Genomic DNA, 14265 nt, shown 5'->3' on the forward strand with positions numbered 1-14265 from the left:
TCATTGGTCCATACTGTCCAAAGTAAATGATCCTGAATGCATATGTTGGCAGGTTACTGTATCATAATCACCTGTCCCTTTGCTGGCTCTCTCTTCCTGTCTAGCGGGTATTGGGAACCCACAGCAGTACCACACTGTGCCTCTGACGGGCCGTATTCAGATCATGAATAACGGCTCTCTGCTCATCAGACATGTCCTGGAAGAGGATCGTGGCTTCTACCTCTGTCAGGCCTCCAATGGGGTGGGCTCAGACATCAGCAAGAGCATGGTCCTCACGGTTAAGAGTGAGTATACAAATTCACACGGGCTAATGTAGCAGGGTATGAGCTTTTCACTGCATAGATGACTGCAGTGAGGCCATCTGGGATGCTCCACTGCTCCTGCTTTATCAGTCTTCATGCACGCACACTCACTTACTGTGTCAAACCAATGAGCCAGCTCTCAATACTCTCCCTGTGGGCACGAACATACGCACACATACATGCACGGTGATAGATTGCTGGAGCAAAGGTGACCATGGACATAAGAGCGAGACCATAAAGAACAGCGAGACGGAGAAGGGTGTGTGTGCATCTGTGATCAGCAGAGAGAAAGTGAGCAACTGAGCAATTGATCTTTTGACTCCTGGGATCTGTCTACAGAAAATCAAAAAGACTTTGAGCTTAATCATTATCTGCAATCAATCTCCCATCCTGCCCTCACTGTCAGAAACACCCCGTGTAATGCAATATGGAAATGCATAGGGGAAATATGTATGCAAACACACACACACACACACACACACACACACACACACACACACACACACACACACACACACACACACACACACACACACATACTGTCAACATCAAGTAAAACATCATGTGAGACCAATGTATCATGTAGCATGCAGTACATTGACCTTACAAAAAAGCTGTAATCGCTGGAGAGTTGTTAGGGTTTCATTTCTGTCAACTTTTGACACGTTTACACAGACATATGTAACAAGGTGCACATAGATGTTTCTACTAGTTTCACCATGTTTTTCTATCACAGGGTTGCCCCCTTCTCTCTCTCTCTCTCTCCTTCTGGTGTTAGTGTTATTGATTGAACCGTTCCTCTCCTCTGCCTCCCTCAATTCTGTCTGTTTCGCTCAGCGGAGAGGGAGGAAAAGAGGAAAAGAGGAAAAGAGGGAGGGTGAGATGAATAAGTGATGAAAACAAAACAGCAGAACCCTCCTCAGATCGATACTGTGTGTGTGTGTGTGTGTGTGTGTGTGTGTGTGTGTGTGTGTGTGTGTGTGTGTGTGTGTGTGTGTGTGTGTGTGTGTGTGCAAATGAGTCTGTGTTGGACAGAGAAGATTGAGTGTGTGAGGGATTTTGTGTGTATAGAGTGTACAAGAAAGGTAGAGTGTATCGTTTTTGCCTCTTCATTCACCTAGACCCCAATGTTAACTATTGGAGAATGAGAAAGGAGGTTTATTGACTTTACCTCATTGACCACATCTCTTCATTACTCGACTGCAATGGAACTTGGCTACTCTGAACTGCGCCTTTTTAACTGCCAGTTATCCCACCCTTCTCCTCTCAAATCTTTCACTTTTTTCTCCCTTTCCACTTAAACCCTGCTTATAATCCACTTGATTTTCTTTCCCTTATTTTTTTTATTTTTTATTGTTTTTTTTTTATCTCCCTCTGTCATCTCACATCTCTCTCATCAATCTGTTTACTGTTACCATTTGTCCCTGCTTCACCCCATTTGTCCTCACCTTCTCTTCATCTCACACTCCATTTCCTTTCTCCTTCCAGTCCCCGCGATGATCACCAGTCACCCCAACACTACCATGGCTAAGAAGGGTCATGTGAAGGAGCTGAACTGCACAGCCAGGGGAGAATGGCCCATCATCATCCGCTGGGAAAGAGGCGACACGGTCATTGACCCTGACCGCAACCCCCGATACTCCATTACCACCAGTCCCAATGAAAAGACCGACGAGGTGTTGTCTACACTCAAGGTAAAAAAACACATATATGGTAGAGCATCTAGTTGATGAAATCAGACATCAATGTCTGTGACTCTTGCTCAGTTAACGAATAGCTTCCAATTTTCTCACTTCATTTTTTGTTTTTGTTTTACTTAACTTATTTGTCTGTTTGGGCTCTGACCGTGCAAACCGATCTCCGCTGTGTTGTGCCAACTTGTGTACTTTCATCAGCTAAGGTTTGTAGAAAAAGAGTGAGATCAAGAAAAAGTCATGATGCGTTGCATTCAAAAGTGGGAAGCTACATTTGCCGAAATCAAAGGAAAGAGTGTGTCTGGATGCTAACAAATAATACTGAAGGAGTTCAGTGATGGAAAGAGGAGTCAGGTCAACTTCGCTGCCACTGAGTTCTGAGGAGCTCATTATCTCACTCATAACCAACTGTTTAGACCTTTACTGGGGCACAGAAGCTTGTGTGTGTATGTAACTCAGGGTTTATTCAAGTAACTCCTGTGGGTTTGGTCCCCGTAACCGTATGTTTGACAATTAGCCCAGCAAAAATGTCAGACTTGAAATGGAACATGTGCCTATTGCCATCAAAATTTGCATAGCTAGTTAATCATCCAAAAAGAAAGGCATCCATAGTGTGTGAAAGCAACTATGGCTGCTAAAACATTACTCTTGGTATGTTTAGCCTGGCTCAGCCCGCCTACATCTCACTGTTTCAGTCTTTGCTGTGATTATCGTCTGGAAACCCCGTTTCCGCCACTTTGGAAGCCAGACTAATCGGCAAACAGTGGGGGAAGCTAAGTGCGATGACGTGGAAGTCACAAACCTTTCTTTCTAAATGTTGTTCCAACAATAGCGGTGGTGGTAGAGCTCGATGAGGCAATACAAAAAACAGTAATCCTAGCAAATACTAAGGAATTCAAGCAAGAGCAAGAACAATGCCTAATGTCTGTTTTTTAAGTCTGCAATGGTCTTTTACCAACATTGCATTGAGTTTGGCTCACATTCATGAAGGGTCTTTGATTTCAGTTTGGTGAATTTTGGCACACAACATACATGCCTATTGGTTAAAGGCTGCTCCAATAGTTTAAAAAATATCACGAGGTCTACGCAAATTAAGATTCAATGACAGGAAACAATCCTCTATGGAGCATGGCCAGACCATTTAGTTGTATCTGCCAGTTAAAGAATGTATGTATTTAAAGTAAAAGCAGTAGATGTTTGAATGGAGTTTGTCTGATTTTGCAAAGGTCTATGGGGATACACCTTCACCTGCTGAAGTAACAGAAGTAGCACAGAGTGTGTCGGACGAGGTGCACTCCTCTACTGCACCTCTCCTTACAATGCAGTTATCTAAATAGCAAACAGGCATGGTCGAGGAAAAACTCTAACCAAGGAAATTCGCCATCTCAAAACTGTGCTTTTCACATTTTGACAGCACAAAGATAGAGCTGTTTGTCTCTGACATTTCTCTTTCTACCTTTCTCACTTCAGCTAAAGCCAGCAGAGCGTGAGGATTCCGTCTTCTTCTCCTGTCATGCCATCAACTCTTATGGAGAAGGACGAGGCCTTATCCAGCTCACTGTGCAAGGTAGCTATTCGTGTGGAAATGCATGTACCCATTCCATCTCCCTTTTTAAATTGATAAAAGCTACAAAAACCTGCTCCTTCCTCTTTACATCGAAAATTGTTTCTCTTTTGGTGCTACTAGTCCTCCTTTTTCTTGCTTCCTTTTGTTCACTTTCTGTCGTTTGAATCCTCAGAGCCTCCAGACCCTCCAGAGTTGGAGGTCCGAGAAGTGAAAGATCGTAGTATGAATCTCAGGTGGACACAGAGATTTGACGGAAACAGTGTCATTACCTCTTACGATATTGAATATAAGAACAAGACAGGTACGTTAAAGGAGTAGCATGTTCTTCAGTGCACCCAAAATGAAGATAGGAAAATAAACTCTGATAATAAAATAATATTGGGGCAGTCAATGTCGAAATAAAGAATGTAACATTTTTCAAGAAAAACAAGATGACTAATAGTCTGAATATATGAATTTATAAATGTATTAAAAGTGGTTTGAGAAGATGAAAAATAATGAAAACACAAAAAACTCTTCTGTTTTATCAGACTCCTGGGAACTGAAACATGCCACTCGAAATATCTCTCCCACCAACAATCAAGCCAACATAGTGGACCTTCACCCTGCCTCTGTCTACAGCATCCGCATGTACTCCTACAATTCTATAGGCAAGAGTGAGGCCAGTAAGGAACTCACCATCAGCACAGAGGAAGCACGTAAGTCTCTTGACAGCACTGCTTTTTACTCATGAATTTCAAGAAACATTGAACTTGCACTTATTGTATAAGCATGTAGCTTCTGCATCTGTGCTGTCCTTGAAAAAGCATTTTTGTATTAAATCTATCTCCATGAAACGCAAAACTCTCAACAAAAAAAACATCTTTTGTACTTGCAGTCCAGAATATTTTAGAAAATGAGACTTAATGGAAACATGAAAACTGCAGAATGTTCAAAATGCCTTCGCTCAACCTCCCTGTCTCTCGCCCTGTAGAGCCTGATGGTCCTCCGATGGATGTGATCCTGCAACCAGTCACCTCTCAGAGTATCAGAGTCACCTGGAAGGTAAAGCATTATAAGTATTAGCCTCCTTAACAGCTAAGTAGTTCCTTGAAAGATTTGTTTGTAGATTATCCTTGCCTTAATGACTGTGTCACGCTTTGATGCAAAGTAACCCGTTTTTTTTTTTTTGTCAATGTGTTAAATGTGTTGACGCACCGAATTCATTAAGCACTATAGGAATATGAATAGATAAGTCTCATGTGACTATGGTCTTTTCTTATGTCATCCCTTAGGCTCCAAGGAAGGAGCTGCAGAACGGGGTGATCCGGGGTTACCAGATTGGTTACAGAGAGAACGGCCCAGGCAGCAATGGCCAGTACAGCATTGTGGAGATGAAGGCCACTGGAGACAGTGAGGTCTACACCCTGGACAACCTGAAGAAGTTTGCCCAGTATGGTGTGGTTGTCCAGGCTTTCAACAGAGCCGGCACAGGGCCCTCTAGCTCAGAGATCAATGCTACAACACTGGAAGATGGTGAGGATCACATGAGCACATACAACATGCATGTATGTACAGCGATTTGATTGCGTTTTGGTCTGTTTATTAATGTAAACATTGGCTACTTTAGTGACCAGCAGCAATGAGGGAACAAGTTAAAGAGCAGGGTGCAATATGAGCAGCATAAGAGTAAACTGTCAGTTTGATCCACAGTTACTGGACTTTTTCTCTTGCCATTGTTCTTTTGGCTTCCCCAGCGTCTGATCTCTGTCAAATCATGCCATGCTTTGTAACCTAAAATTACTACATTCTCTTTGTTCACTCAACAAGAATGAATGCTGGCTGCTGGAATCCGAAACTTCTTACTAATACCAAGGATACACACAGTCTCATAGACACCCTTTCAGCTGCACTGAGTGAACTCTGTACTATGAGAAATGTGGACATACTGCCATGTATTCTGATTGCTAGGGGGTAGACGTGTTTATGCTGTGTGGGTGAATGGATGAATTAGTGAATGAAATTCCAAAGCAGTTAGGAAGAAAAAAACCTCCTCTCACACTGCACAACATTTTCTTGGGAGGAATGTGCCTTTTATGAAGTCATTTATGAATATGCACGCAGTAGTCGAAAACAAACAAAAGCATTTTCAACAAACATTCCAACAATTAATGAGAAATATTTTAAAAGAAGCTCATCCTGAATACACATCTATCCAGACCTGAACCAATAACTAATCTCCTGTTCTTAAAAATGACCTTCTTCCAAATGTAATAAAAATCTGTAAAAGAAAATTTAGATTTATTTTTCAATGGAACCAAAGGGCCAAAAAAAAAAAAAAAATACTCCCTGGTGGAAATATTAAAAAATTTCACTTCCTTGATCCATAATTTACAATGCAAAAAGGAACTGTTGACATTTTTTAAACATCATAAAAATCCTCCAACCATCACCAAAAATAGTACAATATAAAGTCAAAGTATACCGTATGCGAGGTTTAATGTATCTGTAGGGTGAGATGGAAGTGGCTGGCATAAAAGAGTAGTACAATGAACCTATGGATTTAATAGAGTTTGTTTGTGGATCTGACTTGTTTTCCAAAGGCAGTAATTTACAGGGCCACTCAGCTTTTCCTGTTATTTATTTATTGAAAAGCAATATTTTCTAAGCAAGCTGCATTCATTGACTTTTGACCACTAAGGAGCAGAAAACACCAAAAACAAGCTTACAGCTGTTAACATACAAACATCGAAATATATTCCTAAGAAAAAAAATTGAAAAGGGAAAGTCATTTAAAAAAAAAAAATCATAAGTACACTTTTAAATATTGTTCTTATTATGCTCTCATATTCTTCCTTTCTCACTCTTCATTATTTAGTGTTGACCAATTGATCTGTATGCTACATGCAGACAGACATTTTGTTAATACATGCTATCTCTCTCAATCTCTATCATATGCATCTACATTTGCCTAATGTTTTTCTATCACATATACATGAATACACACACACACACACACACACACACACACACACACACACACACACACACACACACACACACACACACACACACACGCGCGCGTCACATACATACTTGTCCACCCAGTGAACAGTTGGCTGAGCCCAATTGGTCCAGAGGAGACAGAGCCCTCCAGTTCTTTCCTGTGGCTGTCACCGTGGCGACAGTGATATTGATGGCCATTATGATAATAGTGATAACAACAAGCATACTAAAAATAATTATAATTAGCTTGTCTCTCTGTCTGTCTCTCTCTCTCTTTCCCTCTGCTAGCTTCCTGCTGTAATTATCCACAGCTGAGCGCATTGTCTCTCTGCTCCCTCTTTTCATCTTTTTCTGCCCTTCCCTTGCTCCCCTCGCTTTTAACTCTCTTCCTCTTCTACCCCTCATCCCTATCTCCTCCTCCCTATAGCCCTAATCCAAAACTGCCTTTCATTATATTCCTATAATCAACATGTTTTCTCCAAATCTATGCCGTTATTTATAACTTTCTTTTACAGATTGTTTTTGATTTATCTGTTGAACCCCACATAAGCTCTCAAACAGACAAGTTGGGGGCACTTGAGCCCACGCACCTTTTTGCTCACATTCTCATCTTTATTTTGCTTCTGGTAAAGGTATGAAGAGGGAAACAGGATTATGTCTTGTTGCCTTCTCATTATTTAGACTTGGAACCTAAGGTTTATTCATGCAAACCCTGTTTTTGTTTTCTAATCCTCCTTTCTCTTTTCCCTCCCTTCCTCCGTCCTTCTCCCCTCCTCCTCTCTCTTCACCAGCTGCAGAGAAATTCCCTGGTGGACTTGGCCCAAACTTTCTCTTTCATTGCTCTCTGTCTTTCAGTCAGCTCTCTTCCTCTCTTCCTGCCCCTTCCTTCTCTCACAAGTTCACTTCTGTTCATCTTCAACAGTGGGTGCTATTCAAAGCCTCAATGACTAGTGGTCAGTGGCAGCCAATAGAGAAGACACCTGGACCGACGGGGACAGAGGGAGGCTTGTACATAGAAAGAGAGATGGTCCTATACATCAGGCTAGACACATGTCATGGGCTTTTTATCTATTGCCTGTTTACTCACTTCAGATTTGATATGGAAAAGCCTTTTAGAGTTTCAGAAAGTTTTATGATTTTATTTATTTATCAGCTATCCAACACAGTCCTAATTTGGAAGAGACAATGTTAACCAAAGTGTTAGTGGGGGGAAAAAGCTCATTTTCAATCCTGCTTAATGATTAAGCTCAGGCGATGGGCCACTGTGAACTCACAGTGTGCAGCTGTACACTGTTTAACCTTTTAAAAACAGACCTATTTTTTAGGCCTCTGCTCGAAAATTGCATACCCATAATAAAATGAGTATATCTCTGCAACCACAATACAAAATTATACAAAAAATATTTTTAATAATAAAGGGAACACTTGTGAGATTTGTTCAGATGTGTAAATATCAGTATATATGTCCATATTTTAATAATAGTTTTGCTAAGTCTTCTCCCTGGCAACCAATTGGGGGCCTCTAGGGCTTAAAGGGTTAAACCCAAAGAACTTCACTCTGAATCCTAGTAAAGATCCCAATGTATCCAAATATGGTTGAATTTGAGGCAAAAGGAATCTAAAATCCAAATGTAAAAGACAACCACACTATTTCAATTCAATGCATGCAATGATGCAGTCCTAAAATAATCATGCCATCTTGAGTTTGACTATCACATCAAAGAGTTTGAATAAGCTCATAAAGAATATATACTGCCAGACAGTGAAAATGATATTTCCAACTGTCAAGTCCATTAAAAAAATGAAACATCGCTGACCTACTGCAGTGCCAGATCACAACATGGAATAAGACATTTTCCAACCATCCAGGAAACCGGTTAATTAATTCATATGATTTTCTCCAGTTTATCTATTTATGTTGTCATCAAACAAGTCGTGATTGTTTTTCACCCTTCAATGAACAGACCTTTACTGCTGAATTAAACTATGAAATACATGTGGTTAGATAACTTGTTTGACCTTTTTCTCTTCTCTCCCTCTTTGTCCTCAGTGCCTAGTCAGCCTCCTCAGAATGTGCGAGCCATCTCTGTAACATCTGACGAGGCAGTGATCACATGGGCCGAGCCTCCGAGACTGACACTGCACGGCGTGTTGAAGGGATATCGTGTCGTGTTTTGGGCCGTCTTCCCGGACGGAGGTGTGTTGAGTATGTCTGTCATCCCAACTTCAGGTTAAATTGTGATTATTAAATGACTCAGTCCTCATTTTGACCTCCTCTTTTTCTTTCTGTCTCAGAGTGGGGTGAGATGCAAAACATCACTACCACCAAAGAGCAGGTGGAGCTCAGAGACCTGGAGAAGTTCACCAACTACAGCATCCAGGTGCTGGCCTACACCCAGGCTGGGGACGGCGTCCGGAGCAACGTCCTTTATATCCAAACCCGCGAAGACTGTGAGTTCGTATTTATGTGTCTCTTTCCACAGGGATAAACTAAATAATGAAATGACCTACAATAATATGTCATTTGCTTTGATCACATCTTTAGGGCAGGTTTAAAGGTTTTCTTCTTAGTTTTGAGAGCAGTGTGGGAGGCAGGGAGCCAGCAGGGGTAGAGGGGGTCTTTGTAAGGCTGAGGTTGCTGATTAAAACCTCTTTGTGCTCTGATGTGCCATTACTAGTGCTAATGAGAATTAAGAAGCCAAAAAGTCTGTGTGTGCTTAAGGACCCTAAGGGTGTTGGTCTTTGCGTGTGAATATGTGGAAGTGTGTCTGGGTGTGTGTGTGGTTGGGGGTTAAGTGTGTGTTTGCATGTGTACATGTCTTTGCGTTGGTGTGAGTGTGTGCGCACACGCACTATTGTTTGTGTGCAAGTCTTGCTCAGCACCCAGCACAAGGAGAGGGATTAATTCTTTGTGGCTTAGTGAGAATTAATTTTGTGCTTACACTGGCGGGCTGTGGATTACATCCGTATCCGCCTCTCCTCTCCCTCCCTGGGGCCAAGCAGAGGAGGAGGCAGGCGTCTAGAGATGGAGAAAATGAGGGAGAGAGGGAGTGCAGGGCGGAGGTGGGAGGGGTGTGTGTGTGTGTGTGGGGGGGGGGGGGTGTTCTAAGAAGTGTCAATTCAAAAAAGGCTTTTATTCTCCATTCCTCACTATATCTCCATTTTATGAGTTGCCCTCACTGCAATAGCTCTTCAAATATGTGTATTGTGCTAGTCTGAGTATGCATGTGTGTGCGTTTATCAGGGGCAAACTGAGTGTGTCTTTTTCTCCCTGATGCGGGTTGACACTGTGTCCAGGGGCAGCCTCTTCACAAACGTTCAGCGTTCCCTGTCTCTCTTAGTCTCACCCTTTGCCTTGCCCTCGGTTCTGTCTACAGCACATGGAAAACTGTTTGCAGTGGAATTGTGCAAACAGCCAATTCTCAGCCTGCCGTTCTGCCTCTGTCTCAAAGATTCCCAAATGCAGCAGACAGTAAGCATAAGAATGATGAAGACATGGACTCTTTTTTTTTCAGCTCTTTTTCCTGTTTGTTTTTTTTTGGAACGCCCTCACCCCCAGGAGGCCAAAGCATTTGGTGCCTTTGAATGTGTACACGCATTTGGTTTACATGCATGCATATGTGTTAATATGTAGATTTTTTTTTGTTTATCACACTACATCCAATTAAATTAAATTGTATTTATAATAGGGCATAACAGGGCCAATGGTTTGTGTACGGCTGTTATGAATACTCAAATTCAGATTCTGGCTGTCGCCATCTTGCTATTTTATAGCCAAGGGTGACCATATTTGGATGAGCTGGGGAGGAGCAAGCGGTGAATCTAACTCAATCTGATTGGAAACTTGAGGACACTACATCTGATAGCAGAAACCTGACTGCACCCAATTTTACAGACACGCACCCAAAACATACAGCAAACGACACCAAATTCACTTGTGAAAAAAGAGGTTTATATTTCCTGAGAGAAGTTGAATTGGAGTCTATGGTACGGATGGGTCACGAATTTTGAGTATTCGAACAGTCATTTTAATCTCCAAAATCGATGAGTACATCGATAGTACGACTTTCGTTCTTCCTTCTGTTCCTCCCCTGTTTTTACCGACGCCTAGCTGTAATGCGTTACTCCCAAAAGCCAGAAGAAAAAAACGTGCTTTTAACAGGAAGAAAACCTCCGACAGAACCAGGCTCAGAGGTGGGCAGCCATCTGCCTCCACCAGTTGGTGTGAGGAGTGAGCAGAGAGAAAAGAACAGCATAGAGATCCAAGAGACACCATTTATGTTAATGTTCAGTCTGTTATCTAACTCTACCAGGATGTTCTAACCTTCCACGGTATATGTACTCATAATCATCATAATCTCCTTCATCCTGAAATACCTGTGACTGTACAGTTGGTGTGAGGAGTGAGCAGAGAGAAAAGAACAGCATAGAGATCCAAGAGACACCATTTATGTTAATGTTCAGTCTGTTATCTAACTCTACCAGGATGTTCTAACCTTCCACGGTATATGTACTCATAATCATCATAATCTCCTTCATCCTGAAATACCTGTGACTGTACCCATGACATGAGCATATAGGAAATATCAAAATAAACCAAGAAGCGCCAGTAGATCAATAGCTGCAGTAACATGCACTTTGAGTCACAATGTAACTTAACGTAGAATACTGATAACCTAAGTTAATTGCAGTTAAATTGAAGTAACTCACTTTAAAGGCAGTTAAAGGGCCACTGTGTAGAAGTCAGAGGGCTATATGTGTTTTTGTAATCTTAGAATGAGCTCTTTATATCTACATAGGAAGCAGGTCCCTCTCCACGGACCCTGCCATGTTGCACCACCATGTTTCTACGGGGCAAGAGAGGGCCTTTCACAACTTTTGCAAGATTCACAGACATCCGACATGCTTGGTTTGACAAGGGTTGTTCAGTTGGTTGCAATCTGCAACCTCACCGCTAGATCCCATTAAATCCTAGACCATGCTCCTTTAACAGCAGTTAGCAATGAAAGTAAATGCTTTTTGTAAAGTAAGCAATACACAATGAGTAGTAATTATAAAAGAGCACAGGGGGCTGGTTATTTGTGCCTGACGAATACTATGCACACTAGGGCTGCAAGAAAAAAATATTTTCTGTCATTGTCTGCCAATTATTTTTTTCATTCTTGATGTTTGGTTTATTGAATGCCAGACACATGTGAAGTATTCCTTTTGCTATTTCCCAAGGCCAAACTATTCAGATTGCTTGCTGTTCCAAAACAACTGTCCAAAACCTAAAGATATTCACTTTACTACTAAGAATAAAGATATCAATGAAATTGTGCTTCTGTTTGTTGTAAACACAACAAAATATAACTGGCTAACATATTTTACTCTCCCCTCCATCTCTTTCTTTTCTCCCCTTTACGATTCAGACCCTGGACCCCCAGCTGGCATCAAAGCTGTGCCCTCCTCTGCCAGCAGTGTCGTAGTGTCGTGGTTACCCCCTCATAAGCCAAATGGAATCATCCGCAAGTACACCATCTACTGCTCCAGCCCCGGCTCAGGCCAACCGGTGAGTTACAGGAGGGGTGTCGAGAGTTTTAGGATTGACAAGTGAATGAAAGAGTAAAACGAGGAAGTGGAGGACAATATTATTTTCTCTTTCTTTTTCTTTTTTTTTTAAACAGGAAATAGCCTCTGATGTACATTTTATATAATACTAAACTAAAAGTAATTTGACTTAATCATAGTGTTGCTCTACATTTCTGTTTTTGTTAATGTGTGCCTGCATGTGTGTATTAGCCTGCATGTGTGTGTGTGTGTGTGTGTGTGTGTGTGTGTGTGTGTGTGTGTGTGTGTGTGTGTGTGTGTGTGTGTGTGTGTGTGTGTGTGTGTGTGTGTGTGTGTGTGTGTGGTCTAGTGCTGCAGTCCCAGTGAGATGTGTGTGTGAAATGAGCTCTCCTCATACTGCAGTGTGTGTGCGTGCAAAAATCACCCTCCAGCCTCATTTACATATCTATGTCTCATCACGTTGCCAGGACAACCTCATCTGTTCATCAGTGAAGGCAGAAAACAAGCTGGGAGCAAACACACACAGTCTCACTTACACAAACACAAACACACACACACACACACACACACACACACACACACATAAATATAAATACATTCATAAATGTATCACACCAGCCATGTAGAGGTACATACATATATGCAACTCGTGTTTTTATGACAATGTGAATTTAAAAGCAGAAATATATCCTGCCTGCATATTCACATACACACACACGCACCGTATAAATATACCTTATGGGAAATATACATGCATCTTCACTTTATTCTCTCATTCACAAATCACTCTTTCTCTCTATCTATCCATCTATCTCTCTCTTTCAGTCTCTCTTTCTCTCTCTGAAGCCCCCATGCAGAGTTTGGGATGATTACTATGTAAATGAGTGCGACTGAAGAGAAGGAAGGAAGGATGGGGGGGTCAGACACACCGCGCGGGGAGTACTTTTGTTCCTCTTTTCATTATCTCGCTCTATCGTTCCCTGGATCACCGTATCTCCACGCCGGAGGAATATTTTAATATCCGTTACAGCAACACACACTCTGTCACTCCTCCCTCCCAACATCTACCCACCCACCCACCCATACGTCCATCCTTCCATCCCTCCATCTCATCACCTCTGCTTGCAGTGGAGAGTATAGAGACAAACGTGCAGAAGAAGACATTGATATACGTGAGAGTGAGAAATGCAGAGACGGTGTAAAACCGGGAGGGAGGGAGGACAGGGGGGGCATGGGAGGAGGGGGCTATTAGTGGATAGAGGCAGGGAAAAGCGAGGAGTGGGCCCACACATGACAGGCAAATGTGGAGACACGGGAAATGAAGAGATGGATGAACAGTGATGGCAGGAGGAGAAGGGAAGGATGGCGCCGTGGGGTAAAGAATAGTCACAGAGAAAAATAGAGAGGGGACGGAGACAAGAGGAATGGATGATGAACGGGGAACACAGTGAAGTAATAAAAAGCCTAGTGGATTCCTCCATGACGACCTGCTCATAAATGTGAAAAACAGCATGAATACTGGAATCTATTTGCCCAGAAGAAAATGTTGTGCATATAACAACACAGCAGGCTAGGACAGAGCTCACAAACACTGCAGTTTTTTACTGGTCTGGCATGTTTACCGACTCTTCAGCCTGTTGGACACTTGTATTGCAGTCTTCACTTCGTCTGTGCTCTAGTGCCCGTCAGTCAGAAATCTAAGTCAAACCGGTAAGGCGAGGTCAAACATGATTGTGAGGGCTGAGAGTGAATGTTAGGTGCTACCTTACAGTGTGCGTGTGTGTGAAATTTGTGTTTTCTTTGTTATATTCTATTTATAGTTGAGACCAGGGGGATGAGAAGAATTGTGTGTTTGTGTTTGCGTACTTGGGCATTGGGATACCTGGGGAGGAGATGAGGAGTAGGAGTTGACGATATACAAGCATAATTGGTGGGTAGGTTAAAAGTGACTCGCAGGGAGTAAACAAAGAGAGGTTCTGTGTATATGTGTATGAGTGTGTTTATGTGTGTTCGTGCGTGTATTGAGGGGACAGTGATGCCTACAGTTCTAGACAGCCAACACATTGCTGGGTTAAACACACTGCAATTACACATCCAGCTCAGGGTCATGTATGCCACTGTATGTGTGTGCCTCAGTGTGTGTCAGTATATTCATGCATGTGTATTG

At 42.2% G+C, this 14265-nt stretch overlaps 1 protein-coding gene across 5 annotated transcripts in view; it reads left to right on the forward strand.

Moving 5' to 3' along the window:
- Positions 1 to 14265, forward strand: part of dscaml1 (Down syndrome cell adhesion molecule like 1) — a 107178-nt gene that overhangs the window by 75596 nt on the left and 17317 nt on the right. For 3 of the 5 annotated variants that reach the window (XM_069148107.1, XM_069148108.1, XM_069148110.1), the window contains 10 exons: positions 105 to 284; positions 1791 to 1996; positions 3467 to 3563; positions 3736 to 3864; positions 4094 to 4261; positions 4537 to 4607; positions 4838 to 5078; positions 8599 to 8754; positions 8844 to 8999; positions 11960 to 12099. In XM_069148107.1, coding sequence (XP_069004208.1) covers positions 105 to 284; positions 1791 to 1996; positions 3467 to 3563; positions 3736 to 3864; positions 4094 to 4261; positions 4537 to 4607; positions 4838 to 5078; positions 8599 to 8754; positions 8844 to 8999; positions 11960 to 12099 — 1544 coding nt within the window. The remainder of the gene's footprint in view (positions 1 to 104; positions 285 to 1790; positions 1997 to 3466; positions 3564 to 3735; positions 3865 to 4093; positions 4262 to 4536; positions 4608 to 4837; positions 5079 to 8598; positions 8755 to 8843; positions 9000 to 11959; positions 12100 to 14265) is intronic. The other 2 variants (XM_069148109.1, XM_069148111.1) reach the window with 1 other exon arrangement.

The sequence above is a fragment of the Embiotoca jacksoni genome, unplaced genomic scaffold (assembly GCF_022577435.1).
Source record: "Embiotoca jacksoni isolate LCO1_2020_lvr unplaced genomic scaffold, fEmbJac1.0.p SCAF_14, whole genome shotgun sequence".
Lineage (NCBI taxonomy): Eukaryota > Metazoa > Chordata > Actinopteri > Embiotocidae > Embiotoca > Embiotoca jacksoni.